This window comes from Molossus molossus, unplaced genomic scaffold, assembly GCF_014108415.1.
Source record: "Molossus molossus isolate mMolMol1 unplaced genomic scaffold, mMolMol1.p scaffold_m16_p_27, whole genome shotgun sequence".
NCBI lineage: Eukaryota > Metazoa > Chordata > Mammalia > Chiroptera > Molossidae > Molossus > Molossus molossus.
This window is the reverse complement of record NW_023425363.1, coordinates 3,356,752-3,380,183: the sequence shown is the minus strand read 5'-3', so window position 1 is coordinate 3,380,183 and position 23,432 is coordinate 3,356,752. Positions and strand designations below refer to the sequence as shown.

At 38.0% G+C, this 23,432-nt stretch overlaps 1 protein-coding gene across 8 annotated transcripts in view; it reads left to right on the top strand.

Annotated features, from left to right (window-relative positions):
* Nucleotides 1-23,432, top strand: part of NCOR1 (nuclear receptor corepressor 1) — a 245,674-nt gene that overhangs the window by 94,784 nt on the left and 127,458 nt on the right. For all 8 annotated transcript variants that reach the window (XM_036278322.1, XM_036278328.1, XM_036278326.1 and 5 more), the window contains exons 6-7: nucleotides 755-947; nucleotides 6,103-6,282. In XM_036278322.1, the coding sequence (XP_036134215.1) occupies nucleotides 755-947; nucleotides 6,103-6,282 (373 nt within the window). The remainder of the gene's footprint in view (nucleotides 1-754; nucleotides 948-6,102; nucleotides 6,283-23,432) is intronic.

Here is a 23,432-nt window from a genome sequence, read left to right as displayed (position 1 = left end):
TGAAAGAAATCAAAGAGTTCTAACCTTCAAGACATTTACATACTTGGGGAGTCTAGACAGAATACCTATTTTGGGGGTCAGAATTATATCTTCAAAACAATGTAGCATTTCCACCCAAGAGACTTCTTTAGGTCTTCATAATACCTCATAACCCAAGTCATTTGTCCATGTAGCAATTGCTAGATTTTTTTTTTTAATCCTCACCTGAGGATATGTTTATGATTTAAGAGAGAGAAGGGCAGTGGAGGGAGCGAGAAACAGAAGCATCGATTAGTTACCTCCTGAATGCACCCCGACTGATGATTGAACCTGCCACCTAAGTATGTGCCCTAATTGGAAATTGAACCCAAAACCCTTGGTTGTACGGGACAGTGCTCTAACCAACTCAGCCACCTAGCCAGAGCTAGATTTGTTTTTTTGTTGTTGGTGTTGTTTTGCATTTTTTTTTTTTTTATTGGTTAAGAATGATGTTATTCTAGTCTAAATTATACTGAATTCAATAATTATAGGTTTAAAAACATTATAGATATTCTTCAGCAACTTCAAATTTTCTGCAAATTGAAATCTTTTATTACGTCTTTCATTTCTTTACCACTAGCACTCCCACCTCTCCTACAGAAAAGTTTTCTATTGAATAGTACTTTATAGTGAGGAAGCTAACTTTTTCATTTATTTCAAAGTCCAACCAGGGATACTAGGAGAAGTTGTACATCACTGAAATATTTTAAGTGTTTATTTTCTTTGTATGTATTAGGCCTCAAGAAAGGAGACCTGGATATGAACAGTTTCACCCAGGCCCGTCCCCAGTGGATCATGATTCACTGGAGTCCAAGCGACCACGTTTGGAGCAGGTTTCGGATTCCCATTTCCAGCGTGTCAGTGCTGCGGTTTTACCTTTAGTGCACATGCTGCCAGAAGGGTTGAGGTCTTCTGCAGATTCGAAGAAGGTAAATGTTTGTTCTTTTACCCAGTGGGATTGTCGGTCTCTAATGTTTATTTAGCCATGCTCAGGCACCGCGCCTAAGAGAAAGTCCAGTAACACCAGTCTCTGAAGGTTAGTGCTATGGGAAAGGAAGAATTTTGTTAAACAAAACTAAAGACCACAGACTTACTGTTCCAGACTTTTAAAGTCAATACTTTTGACTTTTAGTAAATGAAAATAATCTGAGAACTGTTACAAAGAAAAATTGCTGTCATGTAACACTGGCATGCTTGGGCTATAAAATGTGGTCCGAGGTACTCAAGACTACTATAATTTTATTAAATTTAAATTAAATTTTAGATCTTTTGAAATTCAGTTGCAATTTTTTAACTTGCTACGTTGGAGAAGACACGTTTTAGGTAAGGTTTAAGTGTACTTGTAATTTTTGTAAAGAAAAAACATTTTTTTTTCCTAATTCATGTAAAAAAGATGTTCTTTAAAAAACTTGCAAATACAAAGGAAAAAAAAGTTACTTGTAATTCTATATCTTGGCGATAACTTCTTTTAATATGTGGCTGTATTCTGTGACATTTCAAATGATGTGTATTTATGAGAAGGTTCTAAGATCAAACCTCTTTTTCTCTGTGTTTATTATTATTTGCCTTTCTTTAATAAAATGTATGTGTGTATTACGCCCTTATTTTGTTGCTGTGTTTATCTTTTTTTAATTGAATATATTGGGGTGACATCGGTTAATAAAATTATATAGGTTTCAGGTGTACAATTCTGTAATACATCATCTATATATTGTATTGTGTATTCACCACCCAAACTCAAGTCTTCTTCCATCACTATTTATCCCCCCTTTATCCTTTCCTACCTACCCCTGTTTCCCCTTTTTGTAATCTCCATGCTGTTTTCTGTGTGTTTGAGGGGTTTCTTTTTGTACCAATTGCCACAGCATGGATGGACCTAGATATTATTATGCTAAGTAAATAAGCCAGTAGAGAAAGACAAGTACCATATGATTTCATTCATATGTGGAATCTAATGAACAAAACAAATTACCAAACAAAATAGAAACAGACTTATAGATAGAGAACAGACTGACAGCTATCAGAGGGCAGAGGGGTGGCAGGGTTAGGTGAAAAGGGTGAAGGGATTAAGCAAAGAGTTTGATCTTTTTAAACTGTCCATTTTGCTTATCATTAAACATGGTACTTTATAGGAATGGAATAAATACTTTAGAGAGAATAATTCTTTAAAACTCAATAATAAATTGTTAACCACTTTGCTATCATACATTAATATCTCTTACTCTCTTCTTACTAGCAAATACTTTTTTTTTTAATCCTTACCGGAGGACATTTTTCCATTTTTTGTTCAGATGGAGTGGGAAGGAGAGAGAGGAACAGAGAGGGAGAGAGAGAGAAACATCGACGTGAAAGGGACACTTTGAGTGGCTGCCACCCGCACGACCAACCAGGGCCGGGGACAAGCCGCAACTGAGGTACATGCCCTTAGCGGGAACCGAACCCTGGTCTCTCTGGACCACAGGCCGACTTTCTGCTGAGCCAAACCGGCCAGGGCAATACTTCTTTTTTTTTCTTTTTCTTTTGTTAATCCTCATTCGAGGATATTTTTTCATTGATTTTTAGAGAGAGTGGAAGGGAGGGACAGAGAGAGAGAGAGACAGACATTGACGTGAAAGAGACACATCGATTGGTTGCCTCCTGCATAACCCTTTCTGGGGCTGGGATCGAACAGGCAACCCAGGTACATGCCCTTGACCAGAATTGAACACTCATGGGCTAATTTCTTTCTTATAGATTATTTACCTTTATGAATAATGGCCCTTCCCACCCTGAAATTAGATAAATACCCACATACATTCTTTGAGTCTTTTTTTTTTTTTATCCTCACCTGAGGACATTTTTTTGCATTTATCTTCAGATAGAGTGGGAAGGAGAGGGGAAGGGAGAGAGAGAGAAACATTGATGTGAGAGACACATCGGATGATTGCCACCCACACGCCCTGGTTGGCAGGGACAGACTGCAACCAAAGTACATGCCCTTAGCAGGAGCCAAACCCAGGACTCTGGTCTGCAGGCCGACACTCTAACCTCTGAGCCAAGCCGGCCAGGCCTTCCTTTGAGTTTTTTATGCAGTGAAAGGTGATTTAAGAGATAGCAAGTGTTTGCAATTTATTTCGTATGGTTGAGCCAAGGGAAAAAAGGTAGATGTGTATGTGTGTATATAGAGAGAAAAAAATAAAGTGAAATGTTAACTAGTGAATATCGAAGAAGAAGAAATTATCTATTATACTCAACTTTCAACTGTTATGTAAGTTTGAAAATTTACAAAATAAGTTGGGTGGGGAAACGCTCTTTGTCATAAGCTAGAAATGAGCTAAGCTTCAGGGGGTTTTGATACCCTTTTCACCATGTGAAATTTCTGTATTATAGTTCATGGATGTAAAAGAAGTATTTTGCAGCATTTAAAAAAAATATATATATATATAAAATCTATTTATGGAATTTTTAACAGAAAGGTATCTTAAAAGCTTATTCGTAGGGATTGAAGGATGGTTCATTTGTAAATCAATCAACATGATACATCACAAATTACAAAATAAAGGATAAAAACTGTATAATCTCAATAGATGCAGAAAAAGCATTTGACAAAATTCATTATTTTTTTATGGTAAAAACTCCTTAGTAAAATGGGTATAGAAGGAACATATCTCAATATAATAAAGGCTGTATATGATGAACCCACAGCTAATATGCTCAGTGGTGAAAAGTTGAAAGCTACCTCTAAGATCAGGAACAAGACATGGATGCTCACTGTCATCACTTCTGTTCAGCATAGTATTGGAAGTCATAGCCACAGCAACCAGACAAGAAAAATAAAAGGCATCCAAACCCAAAAAGAAGCAGCATTTTTATTATTTGTAGATGACATGATACTATATACAGAAAACCCTAAAGCCTCCATCAAAAAACTGTTGGAACTAATAAATGATTTAAGTAAAGTTGCAGGATATAGCATCAATATACAGCAATCTGTTGCATTTTTTTTACACCAATAATGAGTGATGAGATGGGGAAATTAAATCAATCCCATTTACATTTGCATCAAAAAGCATAAAATATCTGGGAATAAATTTATCCGAAGAGGTGAAATACCAGTACTCTGAAAACTATAAGATATTGAAGAAATTGAAGAATAAACACATAAATGGAAAGGTATACCTTGCTGCTCATGGATTAGAAGAATTAGCTATTGCTAAAATGTCCTTACTACATAAAGCAATATACAGATTCAATACAATCCCCATTAAAATGCCAATGGCATTCTTTGCAAAATTAAAACAACTGAAGTCCTATAAACTATGCTTATTCTAGACTTCTTATACCTGAAGAAAATTACAGTATTACTTATATCTTTACCTTAGACTGGAAATTAATAGTGTGTGTGTGTGTGTGTGTGTGTTGTATGTGTGTACAGGGTGGTAGATTTTGTGTAGTTGGGCTACTATTTTGCTACAGTTCCCTGCTGATTTTTAGGTGGAATGGTATGATATGTTTGGCTAAAGAGATGTTGTATGTGCTGTAGCGTGGGCAGGGTTAGTTGGGTTAGTTGCCCTTTATAAGGATAGGCCTAGGTGATAGTAGCAACAAAAAAGTTCCTACGTCATTTTTCTAACTTCTGTGCCTCAGTATTGGCCCTTGCAAAGCCTAAAAACATTTTGATAGGAACTCTTGACCATATCATAATTGTTAAGTTGGGTAGGCACACAGATTTTTACCTGGAGTTTATGCTATTTTCTAGCCTACATATTCAGGTCTTTTTTTTTTTTTCTTTTTAATCCTTACCTGAGGATGTTTTTCTGTTTATCTTTAGATAGAGTCAGTGGGAGGGAGGGGAAGGGAGAGAGAGAGACATCAATGTGAGAGAGACATATCAACTGGGTGCCTCCCATAGGACCTCGACTAGAGTGGGGAATGAACCTCAACCACAGGGTACTTGTCTTGACCAAAATAAAACCTGCGACTCATTGGTCCGTGGGCCAACACTAACCACTGAACCAAATTGGCCAGAGCCATGCTTAGATCTTTTGAAGAACCATTGCAAGAAAATGGCTGAGAAATTTCTGTCTTCTTTGGTCATGATTGCATTTTTATCTCCCCCAGAAATTCTCTAGTTTCAGTATTGTTATACTGAAGGTTGGTCAGCCAAACTGCCACCTCATTCTGTATAACTTATAAGATCTTCAAAATAGTGAATGCTATGTCTAAATTATAAAAGTGTTATTAAACATCAGTGAAGGTTGTGTGTCTATAAAAATTACTACTGTAGGACTTCATTATAGAAAAGTAGCACACATGGCTCTACTGTGTTTTTGTGAACCCTGAAACGAAAGAAAGACACCTACTATGAAGGGCTCATGGTGGCTAACTAGACACCCCCCCCCCCCGCCCCCGCCCCCCAGCAGCCATTTCTGCACAGGAGCCTCTCACACAAACCACTTCACAGAGGAGCCCCTGTGCTAAATGGCCTGCATCTGCCCAACCCCCCTGCTGAACTGCCTGCCTGCACTGTGTTTCCGCCATTTGAACCAGCCCTTATAAAGGAGTTTTTTTTATTTCAACCAATCGTACAGGTTTTCCCCATTCAATTGGAGCTGTGCAGCTCCAGTAAACCAGAGCAGCTCTATTCTGACCAATCAGGACAATGCCTTTGGAGTAATCAAACCGAGGACTTGGAGTCCTCATTTACATGAGGATGGACCATTCAGGGACTTCTATGTGTATAAACCAGCACCCTTCTGGCTTAGAGAGTGCACTTCCCACTGAAGCCCACATTTTCTCTGCTAGATCTGAGACACTGAACCATCGTGGACAGAGCAGAGCTGCCTAGGTGTAGGGGGTCCTGGCCCCCAAGTGTAGCCTCACAGCCTTGCTGTTTTAAAAGTCACACTGTAGCAGTTGAGCTGTTTTCACCGAATAAAGTTTCCTTCCTAACTGCACCCCAAATTCGGGGTTTCTATTAGCATTGAATTGGAGCCAATGACCATCATTTGACATTTTAAAATTGATTTTTTAAGTTAAAAGAATCTTAACACTATCATTGGCTATTAGTGAGGAATAAATTGTTCTTGATTTTCTTCTCTAAAGGATACATTTGGAGGCAAACATGAAGCTCCATCCTCTCCAATCTCGGGGCAACCATGTGGAGATGATCAAAATGCTTCACCTTCAAAGCTTTCAAAGGAAGAGTTAATACAGAGTATGGATCGTGTAGATCGAGAAATTGCGAAAGTAGAGCAGCAGATCCTTAAACTGAAAAAGAAGCAAGTAAGTGTTTGATTTTATGCTTAATACCTTCTAAGAATGAGTGTTTGTCTCCTTAAAGAAGGTAATGTTGTTTTTGCCATACATTTCAACTTGATTCTGTGATTCTGACTTGCTTTTTTTTTCTTTTAGTTTCTTTAGTTTCATTCATTCATTTCCTCTTTTGTATTGTTGGTTTTTATGTTAATAGATAGCAACTCTGCCCATTCTATTTTTGATCTTACTAGATGGATTGTTTCTAATTTGTTGCTGTTTCACACACTGGTACTGTATTTATTGGTTCGCATGTAAATACATTTTCTAGGACATGTGCCCAGGAATGGCATTGCTTGGTCAGAGAGTATGCATATTTTTAAGTATACTAGATAATACCAAATTTGCTAAAATGGCAGTACCATTTTACATTCTCACTTGTAGCGTGTACAAGTTCCATTTTGTGTGTAGCCTTGCCTTCATTTGATAATTTTTTTTCACTTGGATGTGAAATAGTTCTTACTGTGGTTTTAATTTGCATTTCCCTCATCGGGAATGAGATAGAGCTTATTTTCCATTGTTTATGGTTTATTTGTGTTCCTTATGGCAATTTTTGGGGGATTGTTTTTTTATTTCTAGTATTTCCTAAAGCCTCTTGTCATTTGTGTGTATAGCAGAAAACTTCTATTTTGTGGCTTGTCATTTTGCTTTATTGGAGTGGGGGTATTACTGAGATAAAAAATTCAAATACCATGGTAGTGACCCTTTTAAAGTGTACAGTTCAGTGGCTTTTAATACAGTCATAAAGTTGTGCAATTATCACCACTATATAATTGCAGAACATTTTTATCACTTTGAAAAATAACCACATACCTATTAGTAGTTACTTTCTATATCCCCCTTGCCCCTGGCAGCCACTAATCTCTGGTCTGTATGGTTTTACATATTCTGGACATTTCAGGTAAATAGAATCATATAATATGTTCCATTTGTCTTTGGTTTCTTTCATTTTAACATGTTTTAAGTATTTTTCCATGCTGTATCTTGTATTAGCATTTCTTTTCTTTTTATGGCTGAGTAAAATTTTGTTGCACGAATATACTGTTTTGTTTATTTGTTTATTAGTTGATGAACATTTGGGTTGTACTCACTTTTTGGCTGTTATGAATAATGCTGTTTTAACATTCTTGTACAAGCTTTTTTGTATTTGTTTCAGTGTTAAGAGGGAGATTGCTTCCATCCTAGAATGGGACATGGATGAGTGGCAGATCAGGAAAGGGGATTGATATTTAAATAGAAGATTTCATTGTGGATTGTTGATGATACTTAGTTTGAGCTTTGTCTTTCCTTGTCCTCTCTCTTTATTTTGGGGTTCAATATATCAGGACTGTTCAGTGTTGTTTTTCTCAATTTGCCTGAATTTTTTCACTTAATGTCATCTACAGAGCTAGGTCCTTTTGGTGTTGCAGGAGTTTTTCCTGTTTTTTTTTTTTAAGAGAGAGTGGGTGAGAGGAAGGAAGAGGGGGAGACACACACACACACACACACACAGAAACATCAATGTGAGAAACACCAAATGGTTGCCTCCCCTATGCACCCCAACGGGTTATTCCACCCTAAACCTAGGTATGTGCCCTGATCTGGAATCAAATTTGCAAACTTTTGGAGCATGGGATAATACTCCAACCAACTGAGCCCTGGCCAGGGCTACATTTTGGGAGGTTTTGGATTACCGTTTCCATTTCCTTACTGTTGGTCTATTTAGATTTTCCAATTTTTCATGATTCAGTCTAGGAAGCTTATATTTTTCTAAGAACTTGTCCATTTCTTCTATGTTATCAAATTTGGTGGTGTATATTCTTTCATAGTATTGTTATTATAGTCCTTTGTGTATCTGTGGTGTCCACTGTAACTTCTCTTTTATTTCTGATTTTGTTTATTTGAGTCTTCTCTCTTTTTTCCTTAGTGAATCTAGCCAGGAGTTTGTCAGTTTTATTAATTTTTTCAAGAACCAGCTCTTTGTTGGATTAATTTTTTTATTGTCTTTTGTTCTTATTTTAATTTCATTCTAAATTTAATTATTTTTCTTCCACTGACTTTGGATTTTGTTTGTTTTTCTGTTTCTAGTTCTTTTTTTTTTATCCTCACCCGAGGACATTTTGCATTTATGTTTAGATAGAGCGGGGAGGGAGAGACGGACGAAGAGAGAGAGAGAGAGAGAGAGAAACATCGATGCGAGAGAGAGACATTGAGTAGCTGCCACCCACACGACCCCAACCAGGGCAGGGGACAAACTGCAACTGAGGTATGTGCCCTTAGTGGGAACCGAACCCAGGACTCTCCAGTCTGCGGGCCGACGCTCTAACCGTTGAGCCAAACTGGCCAAGGCTGTTTCTAGTTCTTAAAGGTGAAATATTAGATTATTTCGTTAAGGTTTTTGTTTCTTGAGGGAGCCTATAATGCTATAAACTCCTCCATATTTTAATTCATCTATTGTGATTCTCATTTATTTCTGTACGTCTTTATTTTTTTAATACTCACCCAAGGATATGTTTTTTTTATTGATTTCTCTTTTTTTGAGAGAGAGAGAAAGGAAGAGGGAGGGAGAGAGAGAGAGAGGAAAAGAGGGAGAAACATTGATGTGAGAGAGAAACATCAATTGATTACCTCCTGTTCTTGCACCAGCCGGGAATGGAATGTTTCTATTATCTTTTGATCTCTTCTTATATTTCTTCTTTGACCCAGTCATATTTGTACCATGTTGTTTAATCTCTACATATTAATGGTTTTTCCAGCTTTCTTTTTGCTGTTGATTTCCAGTTTATAAGCATTGTGGTCAGAGCATATGCTTGATATGCTTTCAGTATTCTTAAATTTGTTGAGGCTAATTTCATGCCCTAATATATGATCTGTCCTCAAGAATGTTCCATGTGCACTAGAGAAAAATGTGTATTCCAGTGTTTTGGGATGAAAAGCTCTATAAATATCGATTATGTATATTTGGGCTAATGTGTCTTTTAAGGCAGATATTTTCATATTGATATTCTGCTTGGATGATCTGTCGTCAGTGGGGTATTTAGGGCATTTACTATAAATGTGATTTTGTCTGTTTCTTTTTTGGTTCTGTTAGTAGTTGCTTTATATGTTTTGATGCTCCCTGGTTGGGTGATATTTATTAATAAGTTTTATATGTTTTTTGATGTATTGTCTGCCTCATCATTATAAATTGTCCATCTTTGTCTCTTGTTACCTGTTTTTATCTTGAAATCAAATTTTGTCTGATATAAGTATCGCTACACCCTCTCTTCTCTGAATGCCATTTGGTTGGAGAATCATTTTTCACCCTTCCACTTTGAATTCTGTTTTTGTCTTTGCAGCTGAGATGTGTCTCCGGAATGCAGCATATACAGTAGTTAGTTTTTGTTGTTGTTGTTTTTTAATCCTCACCTGAGGATATTTTTTCCATTGATTTTTAGAGAGGGGGGTGGTTAGGATTAGGAGAGAGTGAGGGCGAGAGGGGAGAGACACATAGATCAGTTATCTTCCCCATGCGCCCTGACTAGGGCCAGGATCCAACTTGCAACCCAGGTACGTGTCTTTGGGAATTGAACTTGTGACCCTTTAATACTGTTCCTCATGTCGGGTTATTTTTTTACACTGTGCATTCAGTTCCAAATTACAGTTACTATTGTCTTTTTTATTTTTTATTTAATACTTTTATCTCCTTTGACCTTTATGATATGTTTTAAGTGTTTAATGCCATATTCTGAACTAGAGCTGCAATTTCCTTGATCTGTGTCTGTTAGTCTTACAGTTTTGTATTCTTTTGTCTTTTTGTTTCATGTAGAAGGTCAGCTTTCAGCCTATCTTTTATTGCAGGCCTTATGATGATAAATTCCTTCAGCTTTTGTATATCTGGAGAAGCCTTTATTTCTCTTTTATATCTATAGGATAACTGTGCTAGATATATTATTCATAGCCGGTGTTTTCTCTCTTTCAGTAATTTGAATATTTGATTCCAGTCTTTCCCAGCTTTTAGGATTTCTACTATAAATCTGATGAGGGTTACCATCTTTTCCCTGGCTGTATTGAGAATTATTTCTTTGTCATTAATTGTTAAGAGCTTTCATATATGCCTTGAAGAAAGCCTCATGGGTTGAGATAATTAGGTGTTAGCTTCTTGGATTCAAGGATCCAGTTCTTTCCATAGGCTTGGGAAGTTCTGATCAGTTATTTGTTTAAATAGGCTCTATGTTCTTTTCTTCTTCTGGTAAACCCATTCTTTTTTTTTTTTAATAATATGTTTTCACTGATATGTTTTAGAGAGAGAGGAAGGAGGAAAGAGAAACATCGATGTGAAAGAGTAACATTGATCAGCTGCCTCTCTCACACCCCCACCCCTTCACCCCCTCTTGCACTGGGGATCAAGCTTGAAACCTGGGCATGTTCCCTGACTAGAAATCAAACTGGGACCTCTTAGTCCATGGGATGACGCTCACTCCACTGAGTTACACCGGCCAGGCAAACCCATTATTTTTATGTTGCTCTTTATAATGGAGTCAGATAATTCTCATACAGATCTTTCATTTTTCTTTCTATTCTCCATTCTTCTCTCTTCCACCTGAGTCATTTCTAGACTTCTAGCTTCAGTATCACTAATTCTTCCTCCATCTGGTTTCCTGTATATCCTAGGCTCTCTAGTTTATTCATCATCTCATTTATTGAGTTCTTTAGCTCCAGAATGTGTTGGGTTTTTTTTTTTTATAGTTTCAGTCTCTTGGATGAAGTACTCCTTTTGCCATTGACTTTATATATGAGCTCATTGAATCGGTTTTCTCAGTTTTCTTTATCTTGTTGAGTTTGTTTAGAATTGTAATCTTGGATTCTCTTGTCATTTAAATCATAGTCTTCCATGTCTTCAAGTTTGTTTTGTGGAGATTTTTAAAGTTTCTTTCTGAACTTCCTTGTTTACCTTGGTTATTTATTGTAATTGATGGGTTATTTTTCTTCTTGCCATTTGTGGGAATGAATATTTTTCTTCTTCAAAAATTTTTTTAATGTATTTGATTCGTCACTGTTTTGTAGGTTGATAAGTAGAGGTATTTCTTGTATTTTCTAGTAGGTGATGCTGAAGCACAAGGTTTCATTTTCTCTTACATGCACTGTTGGGGCTTCTGGGATGATCTCTGTGGGGCTGTGTTGCCTTGGCCATGGAAATTCTTCTATCTTTCCCATATTCGCCAAGGAGGTGGATGTCCCCTTTAAGATCCATGGGTTAGGCCCCCTTGTTCTTGGGACAGCACCCCCGTGGTGGGAAGTTGTGGTCTGTGGGTCTCCTGGCCTGTATTTTTGGTGCTGCCTTCCTGTACTCAGAGGCACCAGCAGAGCCACTCTGCACTGACCCAACCTGTTTTCACTAGGTTCTGCAGTGACAAGGGTGGGGATGGTGGTTCAGGCATCTGTGGTTCTGTTCTTTATAGTGCAGCAGTTCTCAGCCTGTGGGTCATGACCCCATTGGAGGTCGAACGACCCTTTCATAGGGGTCGCCTAAGACCATCGGAAAACAAAATTACAGTTATGAAGTAGCAACGAAAATAATTTTATGGTTGAGGGTCACCACAACATGAGGAACTGTATTAAAGGGTCGCGGCATTAGGAAGGTTTAGAATCTAGTGGGATTAGCTGCAATGAATACAGGCTACATAGGCTGGAAAGTTTTTTTTCCTGCCTTTTCTCAGTCTGTCCAGTTAGGATTTTAGTGCTTGGCGGGCCATAGGAGGATGGAGAGGTTCCTGTATCTGTGGATTTCTTTGTCTGGTGATGGTTTGTGGCAATGCTACCACCCCTTGAACTGCTTCTCTGCACCTTACCCTGGGCGCAGTCTCAGTGCGTGCCAGCCACCCAGGCCAAATTGATTGCTGTCTCTGACCCTGTGGTTTGCCAGTGGAGGGTTCAACCCTGACTTTTTACTGCTGTCACATCCCCTTGGGCTACCGCATGGACTGGATTTTGTCTGTGTCCTTGTCCTTTCCTTGTCCTGTCTCCCCTGTCCACCTAGATATGTCCACCTTCAAATGTGTCAGTGTGTGGAACTTTCAGACATGCTTGTGCATTGAGCAGGGAATCTTTTATTGAATTATAGCTATCCTACTTGTTACTTGGAAGAGAGAGTCCTGGGAGTCCTGTCACACTGCCATCATCAACCCTCACATTATTCTTAATCTACCAGAAATTGATTTTTTGTCTGCCTTAAGGTAGAAGCCACAATTCATTTTTTCCTGTATGGATAATTAATTGAAAAATTCATCCTTTATCAACTGTTCTACAATTTTAGCTCTATTATAATTCAAGTTTGCATATATATGTGGATTGATTTCTAGGCTTTATATTTTTAATTATTTTCCTCCTTATGGTATTGATGCAGAAATACAATAATCACCTAATCACTAGGGCTTTATAATAATTTTTTTCTGGTAAGTCAAGCCCCACTTCTGCAGGCTATAACTGTTTAAAATTTCTTTTATCTCATATAACTTTTTGATTACATTTTTCAGTTCTCCAAAACATCTTTCTGGAATTTTCATTGTAATTACGTGGAATCTTTGTAGATCAATTTAGGGAGAATGATATACTTGTAATATTGACTTCCAATCCATGATTATGGTATATCTGTCCATTTACCAGGAGCACTTTCATGCTTTACCACTTTCTGTCCGTAAGTATTTTGTGTGCTTTATCTTAGATTTAACTCTAGGCACTTTATATTTTTGATGCTATTTTTAATACTTTTTAACTGTTGCAGTTGATTTTTTTTTTTTTTATCCTCACCCGAGGACATTTTTGCATTTTTTTGTTCAGACAGAGAGGGAGGGAGAGAGAGGAAGAGAGAGAGAGAGAAACATCAATGTGAAGGGACACATCGAGTGGTTGCCACCCGCACGACCAACCAGGGCCGGGGACAAACTGCAACCGAGGTACGCGCCCTTAGCGGGAACCGAACCCGGGTCTCTCTGTACCGCAGGCCGACACTCTAACCGCTGAGCCAAACTGGCCAGGGCGCAGTTGATTTTTATAATACTATCAGCCTACCTAAATTATCCTTCTAATGCTAATTATTTTTAGGTTCCTTTGTGCTCTCTATGTAAGCAATGATCTTATCAATAATTAAAAAAAAATAACCATTTTATTTTCTTTCCAGTTCTTGTCTTTTCCTTACTTCTATTTTTTATTTTAGTTTTTTAAACTTATCTTTATTGTTGCATGTATTATAGATGTCCCCCATTTTTGCCCCCACTAGCCCCCTCTTTCCCACTCCCACCCCTCTCTTGTCTTCCCCACACTATTGTCTGTGTCCTTTGGTTATGCATATATGCATATAAGTTCCTTGGTTTATCTCTTTCCACCACCCCCTCCCTTTGAGGTTCCTCAGTCTAATAACCAATTTGTACTTCTTAATCCCTTCACCATTTTTACCCATCCCCCCAAACCCCTCTCATCTGGCAACCAACAAAAAGTTCTTTGTATCTATGAGTCTGTTTCTGTTCTGCTTGTCCATTTGGTTTGTCGATTCAATTGTTGACAGATGTGTATTTATTGCCATTTTATTGTTCATATTTTTTTTTCAAGAAAACCTTTCAACATATCATATAATACTGGTTTGGTGGTGATGAACTCCTTTAGCTTTTTCTTGCTAGGAAACTCTTGATATGTCCATCGATTCTAAATGATAGCTTTGCAGGATAGTGTAATCTTGGTTGCAGGTCATTGCTTTTCATCACTTTGAATATTTCTTGCCACTCCCTTCTGGCCTGCAAAGTTTCTTTTGAGAAATCAGCTGACAGTCTTATGGGAGCTCCCTTGTAGGTAACTAACTGCTTTCTCTTGCTTTTAAGGTTCTCTCTTTGTCTTGAACCTTTTGCATTTTGATGATGATGTGTCTTGGTGTGGGCCTCTTGCGGTTCATCTTGTTTGGAACTCTGTGCTGCTTCCTGGACTTGTATGTCTGTTTCCTTCACTAAGTTAGGGAAGTTTTCTGTCATTATGTTTTCAGTTTCTCACTCTCTTCTCCTTCTGGCACCACCCGCATGATGTGAATGCTGTGAATGTTGGTATGTTTGAAGTTGTCCCAGAGGCTCCTTACACTATCCTCCTATTTTTGGATTCTTTTTTCTTTTTGCTGTTCTGATTGGGTGTTTTTTGCTTCCTTATATTCCAAATGAATGGTTTGTTTCTTGGCTTCACCTACTCTACTATTGATTCCCTGTGAATTATTCTTTATTTCAGTTAGTGCATCCTTCATTTCTGACTGGTCCTTTTTTTATGTTGTTGATGTTCTCACTAAGTTCCTTGAAGTTCTTATAAATTCCTTGAGCATCCTTATAACCAATGTTTTGAACTCAGCATCTGTTAGATTGCTTATCTCCATTGTGTTTTGTTCTTTTCCTGGAGTTTTGTTCTGTTCTTTTATTTGGGACATGTTTCTTTTTCTCCTCATTTTGGCTGCTTTCTTGTGTTTGTTTCTGTGTATTAGGTAGAGTTGCTGTGTCTCCTAGGTTTTGTAGAGTGACCTATTGTTGTAGGTGTCCTATAGGATCCAGTGGCACAGCCTCCCTGATCACCCCAGCTGGGCTCTTGAGGTGCACCCCTAGTGTGCAGTGTACACCCTTCTGTTGTAACTGAATCTTGATTGCTGTTGGCACAACAGTGGGAGGGATTTATTAAGGCTGATCAGATGTAAGGACTGGCTGTGCCCACTGACCACTGGCCTCTGACCACCTTGGAAAATCAGCGGTGTAGGGGCCCACCACACAGAGCAACACTTACTTAGCAGGGCTCTGGTACCCACTGAGTCCACTCGCTGAGTGTGTCGCTTGTGGAGGTGGTAGTGCTTCTACGTGGTCTGAAGCTGTCCGCTAGGTCTGAAGCTGCTGGCTCTGGGGCAAGGTCAGCCACTGCCTCTGTTCCACCAGGCATAAGCTACAAAGTGATCTGCAAATGGCTCCTGCTTGTGCTGGGCTTGGAGGTGCCCAGGCAAAGCCAAGCTCTGAACCAAGGCTGGCTGCTTTTACTGCTGGGCCTGGGGCCACTTAACAAGAGGTATGGGGCTTGCTGAGACCAGATGCTGTTTGACAGAATTTAGCAAATTCTGAAGCAGGAGCCAAGACAGTCCAATCTTATGGTAAAGCCATTGGGAACAGTTTGGGTGTGCCCAAAAGTTGGGTGGTTCAGGGCCTCAGGGAGTCACCAGGGCAGAGCAATGTGAGCCAGGTTGCTGGAGTCCCAGATATGGCGGCCTTTGCCGCCCCAAGGAAAGGCTCACCAAAGGAACAACGGCCTCCACCAGCACTTTTGTCCGGGAGAAAGCTACCCCTCCAGCTCTCGCCCCGATGCCAAATAACTCAGTTCTTCTGCATAGGTCTTTGGTGCCTTTCAAGCTGCTTCCCCCCATGCTGGAGCCCAGAAGGAGCAAGTCTGTGAGTGGGCCCTTTAAGGGGAATTGCCTGGGACTCCATAAGCTTCAGCCCCCCCCCTCAGCCTCATTTCCTGCTGGTTTTTATGGCCAGAAGTTATGGGAACTTCTTTTCCTGGCAATGGGACCCAGTGCTGAGCGTCCTGGTGAAGGAGAGGACTCCTCAGGGAGGACTTTCATAGCCAAGGTAGCCCTCATGATTTTTATCTACCCCACATGGGTGTGGGACTAGTCAGTAGTGCTTCTGCTTGTCCTACCAGTCTCCATGTGTCCTCTTCTTTAATTTCATAGTTGTAGGACTTCATTCAACTAGATGTCAGGTGGTTCTGAATGATGGTTGTTCTGTAGTTTAGTTGTAATTTTGATGTGGTTGTGGGAGGAGGTGAGGACAGCATTTACCTAAGCCCCCACCCATCTTGACCAGAAATCCCTTTCCCTTTTAAATTGCTTTATTCCTCTGATTAAGCCCACAATACAATATCATTTACATTCTTTTCTGCTTTTAAAGGAATGCCCTTTTTACTCCTGATTATGATGTCAGTTTTTGTGACATCCTTCATTAGGTTGAGAAAGTCCCTTGTATTCTTCATCAGTTTTAATCATGAAGGTATACTGAATTTTATCAAAAGCTTTTTGTGCATAACTTTGATGATCAGGTAATTTTCTTCTCTAATATATTGATATCGTGAACTACATTAATTATTTTTCTAATGTTAAATCACCTATGGATTTCTAGGTTTAACCTAACTTATTCATGATGTATTATTATCTGTTATTTAAAAAATTGTTGTTAATCCTCACCTGAGGATAGTTTCCCATTGATTTTTAGAGAGAGAGGGAGAGAAAGAGAGAGAGAGAGAGAGAGAGAGAGAGAGAGAGAGACCCCCACATCAAGAGAGACATTGATGTGAGAGAGACACATTGATTGGTTGCCTCCCACATGACTACTACGGGGTTGGGGAATTGAACTTGCAACCCAAGTGCACGCTTTGATAGGTAATAAGGCCCACAGGCTGACTCTGTAACCGCTGATCCAAACCAACTAGGGCTGTTATCTTTTATTTATAAATTGCTGGATTTGCTCTGACAATATTTATTTTGAAACTTTTGTATCTTATGTGTGAGAGCGAGATCAGCATGTAATATTCTTTTCTCATAAGGTTCTTATTTATATTATTACATTTTCTTTCTATTTTTGTTTTTCTTTTTTTATTCAGTTATAATTTACATTTAATATTTGTATCAGTTTCAGGTGTACAGCATAGTGGTTAGATAATCATGTACTTAACAAAGTGTTCCCCCTATTATTACCAGTACCCAACTGACACTATACATAGTTATTACAATATTACGGACTATATTTTCTACGCTGTACTTTACATCCCATGACTATTTGTAACTATCAATCTGTACTTCTTAATCCCTTTACCTTTTTCAGCCAGTCCCCTAATTCCTCTCCCCTCTGGCAACCATCAGTCTGTTCTCTGTATCTATGAGTTGTTTCTGTTGTTTCTTTATACAGTATTGTTCTTTAGAGTCTATATATAAGTGAAATCATATGGTATTTGTCTCTTTCTGACTGACTTATTTCACTTAGCCTTATATTCTGTAGGTCTATTGTTAGCACATTTCTAAACTCTGAAATAATTTTAATAAGATTGTAATTATTTGTTCTTTGAGTGGTTGGTAGAACTTGGTAAAATCAACTGGGTCCCCTGGGTATTTGTTTGTGTATGTGTGAAGATTTTTAAAAATAATAATTCAACTTTTTATTAAAAATTCAGTTCTATTTCTTCTGGAGGTAATTTTTTCCCTCATATTTTGGAATATAATTTTATCTTCTATATCATAACGTTCTGCTTCTTAATTTCCTTTATTTAGTTTTAGTCTACTTTTTTTAACTTTTTAACATATTACTTTTTTAGCTTTTTTTCCTCTCTCTATGCACTACTTTAACTTTATTCAACAAGGTACAATTTGTATTTCTTTTTATCTGTTATGGTTTCGTTTTTGATCCCTGCGTTAATTAATATTTTCTTGACTCTTTTTAGTTATTTGATTTTAACTTGATTGTGACAAAGAGAGTGTAGTCTCTAATATACCACAGTGCCTGGTCACAATAAAATTAGAAATTTTTGTATTCTTGAATTTAAGCCTAGTATGATGGTTAGTTTTTATAAAAATATTGTGATCGTACTTGAGAATAATGTATATTGTCTCATTTTTGTTTACAACTTATCAGTTACCATTATGGTTTTGTATTTGTCCATTTTCATGATAGTTCTCTTTGTTAAATTGAGGTATAATTGACATATTAGTTTCAGGTGTACAACATCATCATTCAGTATTTGTTTATATTGTGAAATGATTGCCAAAGTAAGTCTAGTTAACATCCATCACCATACATAGTTACAGATCTTTTTCCCTTGTGATGACAACTTTTAAGATCTACTCTCTTTGCAGCTTTCAAACATGCAATGTAGTATTATTAACTATAGTTGCCATGTTACATATTACATCCCCATTACTTATTTATTTTAGAATTGGAAGATTGTATTTTTTTATTCTATTAACCCATGTGCTTGCCCACCCATCTTTGGCAACCACAAGTCTAGTCTCTATATCTAAGAGCTGGGTTGATTTGTTGTTTTTATATTTTTTATTTTTATTTAAAAAAAATTTTTTTTCTTCATTGTTTTTTTTTTAAATCCTCACCTGAGGACATTTCATTTCTTGTTCAGATAAAGTGGGAGGGGGAGAGAGAAAGAGAGAAACATCGATATGAAAGGGACACATCGAGTGGTTGCCACCCGCACGACCCATCCGGGGCCGGGGACAAACTGCAACCTAACTACGTGCCCTTAGCGGGAACCGAACCTGGGTCTCTCTGGACAGCAGGCCAATGCTCTCACCGCTGAGCCAAACTGGTCAGGGCTTCTTTATTGATTTTAGAGAGAGCGGAAGGGAGAGGTAGAAAAAGATAGAAACATCGATGAGAAAGAACATTGATTGGCTGCCTCCTGTACACCGCCTCTGGGGATCGGGCCCACAACCTGGGCATGTGCCCTGACCGGGAATCGAACCAGCAACTTCTTGGTGCGTGGGTCGATGCTCAACCACTGAGCCACACCTGCCAGGTAGTTTTTATATTTTAGATGTAAGTAATATCATATGGTATTTCTTTCTTTGCCACAAATGGTAAGACATCCTTTTTTGTTTTCATGGCTGAGTAATATACCTTTATATATCACATTTCCTTTATTCATTTATCTGTCAGTGGGCACTTAGGTGGTTTCCATATCTTGGCTATTGTAAATAATGCCACCGTGAACATGGAGGTGTGTATATCTTTTTGAGTTAGTGTTTTTTGTTTTCTTTGCAGATTTACCTTTAAATGGAATTGCTTGATCATATGGTAGTTCTATTTTGGATTTTTTGAGGAATCTCCGTGCTGTTTTCCATAGTGATTGTACTAATTTATGTTCCTACCAACAAGGGTTCACTTTTTTCCACATTCTCACCCACACTTATTTCTTATGTTTTTATAATAGCCATTTTAACAGGTGTTTGATGACATCTCATTGTGGTTTTTATTTGCATTTCCCTGTGATTAGTGTTGGTGAGCATCTTTTTATGTACCTGTTGGTCATCTGTATGTCTCTTTGGAAAAATGGCTATTTAGATCCTCTGCCTATTTTTTAATTGAATTGTTTTGTTTTTGCTTTTGAGTTGTGCGAATTCTTTATGATCTGTGTATATTTTCTTACAGTTCTCAATTTTTTTTTTTTTAATCTTCACCCGAGGATATTTTTCCATTAACCTTCTGATAGAGTGGGAGGGAGGGAGGGAGCGGGAGGGAGAGTAAGAGAGAGACACAGTCACTGCTTGCCTCCCGCATGACTCCAACCAGGGCCAAGGACGAACCACAACTGAGATACATGTCCTTGACTGGAATCAAACCAGTGACTCATTAGTTTGGTCTGCAGGCCAATGCTCTAACCACTGAGCAAAACTGGCTAGGGCACAGTACTCAATTTTTGTTCTGTGTATTTTGAGGCTCTTATTTTAAATGTGTACATATTTATAATTGTTATTTTTCAAGTCAGTGAAAACTTCTGTTATAAGGTAATGACATTATTATCTCTTGGAATGCTTTCTTTTATAAAGTGTTTTTTGCCTGGTAGTGATGTAATTATAATCAGATGAGCTCTTTTGGTTGATACCAGTTAGCTTATCTTTTTCCTTTTTCTTTTTTTCTGTGCTCTAATATTTAAGGTATGTTTATTATAAAGGTGCATAGATGGGTTTTGTTTCTTATACAGTCTTTTCATAGGATAATTATTTCTTTTAAACTGATAATGATGATTGTGATATCTCAAGTATTTTTTTTTTTTAATCCTCACCCGAGGACATTTTCCTCCATTTTTGTTCAGATAGAGTGGAGCGAGGGAGGGAGGAAGGAAGGGAGGGGGAGAGAGAGAAAGAGAGAGAGAGAGAGAGAGAGAGAGAGAGAAACATCTACATGAAAGGGACACATCACTGGCTGCCTCCCACACAACCCCACCCAGGGCTGGGGCTGAATCACAACCAAGGTACGCCCTTGGTCAGAATTGAACCCGAGACTCATTGATCTGCAGGCCGACACTCTAACTGCTGAGCCAAACCAGCCAGGGCTCAAGTATTTTTAACTATTTTATTTATTCTTTCTATTTGTTCTAGTTCTGTTGTTTTTGATGCTGATGTTGGTATTTTAGGTATTTTTTCAATCCTTATTCTGGATTGACTTGTTCTATTTTATTTTCTCCTGCCCTTTCTCCACCCCCCAGTTGGATTGTATTTCTTTGCTTATAGTTGTTCCCCAGAAAGTTTTATTACTCATTTTAATTTTTTTCCCCATAAAATTTCAACAGCCTATTTAGTATTTGAATCCTAAAACTTAGTGTCTTATCCTAAAAATTAGTGTCTTAGCCATGCTCTTGAGTAGTAGGAAGGCATAGAACTTCATTTCTTTCTTCCCAATGTTTATATTTTTGTTGTCATATCTTTTAGTTCTTTCCTTTTTTTGAAACCACCTAAGACATTATTTTATATGGTCATGTTAATTTAGGTTTGTCTACATATTTATCATCTTATTCACTTACCATTCTTTTTTATTTTGTAATTTTTTTTCTTTTATTGATTTAGAGAGAGAAGGAGGGAGAGGGAAAGAGAGACAGAAACATCTATGAGAAAGAACATTGATTTGCCGCCTCCTGCATGCTCTTCACTGGGAATCTGGCCCACAACCTGGACATGTGTCCTGACTGGGAATCGAACCAGTGACCTCTTGGTCCATGGATTGATGCTCAACCACTGAGCCATACTGGCTGGACCCGTTGCTGCTTTTTTTTTTTTATCCTCACCCAAGGACATTTTTGCATTTATCTTCAGATAGAGTGGGAAGAAGAGAGGGAGGAAGAGAGAGAGAAACATCGACATGGACTGGCTGCCACCCACACAACCCTATGGGGCTGGGGACAAACTGCAACCGAGGTACATGCCCTTAGCGGGAACCGAACCTGGGTCTCTCCGGACTGTAGGCCGAAACTCTAACTGCTGAGCCAAACTGGCCAGGGCATTTCTGGAAAACTCTTAAGCCTCTGTGTGTGTGTGTGTGTTACCAAACCCTTTTCCTACAGTTCCTTTGTCATCTTCTTAAATTCCTGTTAGATATACTATCACTCTTTTTTTTTTTTTTTAATTTATTTTTTTATTAATTAATTTTTGTTACAGATGTTTCTCCTTTTCCCCCACCTTAATCTTCCATGTGCCTTAATTGCTTTTCTTCCCTATATTTTTACTTCTTTGGGCTTTATTGGTAGCATTTTAATATTTCTTTCAGTATGCATTTCTCCCTTCAGTTATATTTAATCTATCAAATGTACTTTTAGTTTCAATAATTATGTTTTTATTGTTAGAATTTCTGTTTGGCTCATTTCAAAATCTGCTTGGTCATTTAAAACATATAATCTTGTTTTTTAAAAATATGTTGAGCCTTGTTTTATTTATTGGATCATATTAAATTTATAATAATATACCTGACAGTTATTTTAAGTTTTGTGGCTTTGATTCTGTCGAGTTAGTTTTTTGTTTCTTTACTTTTAAAATGGTAAAATACTACTAATAATACCAGCTAAGTCATGTGTTTGTCTGTTATTTGAGATAATGAATGCATTGAATAATATGTGGCACATATAAATGCTCAATAACATGTAACCACATAATAAATAAAAATAATGAAATATATTGTGTGATCATCAGAAGAGGTGCAATAGCTATACATTGTATTGAGAAATATCAAAGATAACTAGTAAAGATATATACCATAGATGGATAGAAACTGTGTCAATGATGTTGTGTGCTCATATTAATTCATATGTCTACACGTTTTCAATAAAGATTCCAACTTAATTTAATTTAAAACTTTTGAAAATTATTGTAAAGTTAATTTGAAAGAACAGATAGGTGAGGGAAAACATATTTATATACTTTCATTGATATTTTAGAGAGAGAGTAAGGGAGAAAGAGAAACATGGATGTGAGAGAGAAACATTGATCGTCTGCCTCCTGCTACCCACCCCTGACCAGGTATTGAGCCTGCAACCCTGGCATGTGCCCTGACCGGGAATCATACCCAGATCTCTCAGTCCTTAGGATGATGCTCAATCCAGTGAACCACACATGCCGGGGGAAAATTTGTATTTTTTATTTTTGTTTGTTTTTAACCTTTCTGTTACAATGATTTTGTCCCAGGGCTACTTAGGTACTAAAAACAAAATGTGATTCCCTGAAGCCTGTTTTTTCATTTCTCTACACCCACTTAACAAGGATCCTAAAAGGAAGGCCCTGTGAGCAAAGGAAAGGGTATGGTTCAAGAACTTACTCCCATAAAGATGACTGCACAACTTCAAACATCTGTCTTTTGCTTATATAAATAGCAGACTGCAAGAGTGCTTTCAATTTCAGAGTGGTCCACTCTTCTCACTGGGAGGATTTTTTTTTTTTTTAATCCTCACCTGAGGACATTTTTCCATTTTTGTACAGATAGAGTGGGAGGGAGAGAGAGGAAGAGAGAGAGAGAGAGAAACATCAACGTGAAGGGACACATCGAGTGGCTGCCACCCGCGCGACCAACCAGGGCCGGGGACAAACTGCAACCCAAGTACATGCCCTTAGCAGAAACCGAACCCGGGTCTCTCTGTACCGCAGGCCGACGCTCTAACCGCTGAGCAAACCGGCCAGGCTCACTGGGAGGATTTTTATCCTTTCGTTTGGATGTGGTCTGACTTATGCTGATAGGAGCCTTGACTCTTAGTCTTAGTAGTTCTTTCTGGGCTTTTAGTAGACTTAACATCTTTACCTAATGTCTTTTTTATCATCTTAGGCAGTGAACTTACTTTCATGAGGCTATTTGTTGAGCATTTACTAGGTATTACTGGTTTAGGTGTTGGGGAAAAAAAGAAAGCAGTGAACCAAGCAGACCAAGTCCCTGCTTACTTCAGTAATAATTGTAGGTAATAACATTATATAAGTGAGCATTTTTAGTTGTAATGTGTTTTTAAATCATTCAGTCCTCTCAAATAGCTATGTGATACATAGGATTAATATCCTTACTTCATATTCTTGCTCAAGACTGAGGTAAGGACTTAGAAAGGGTCCTAGGATCACACCA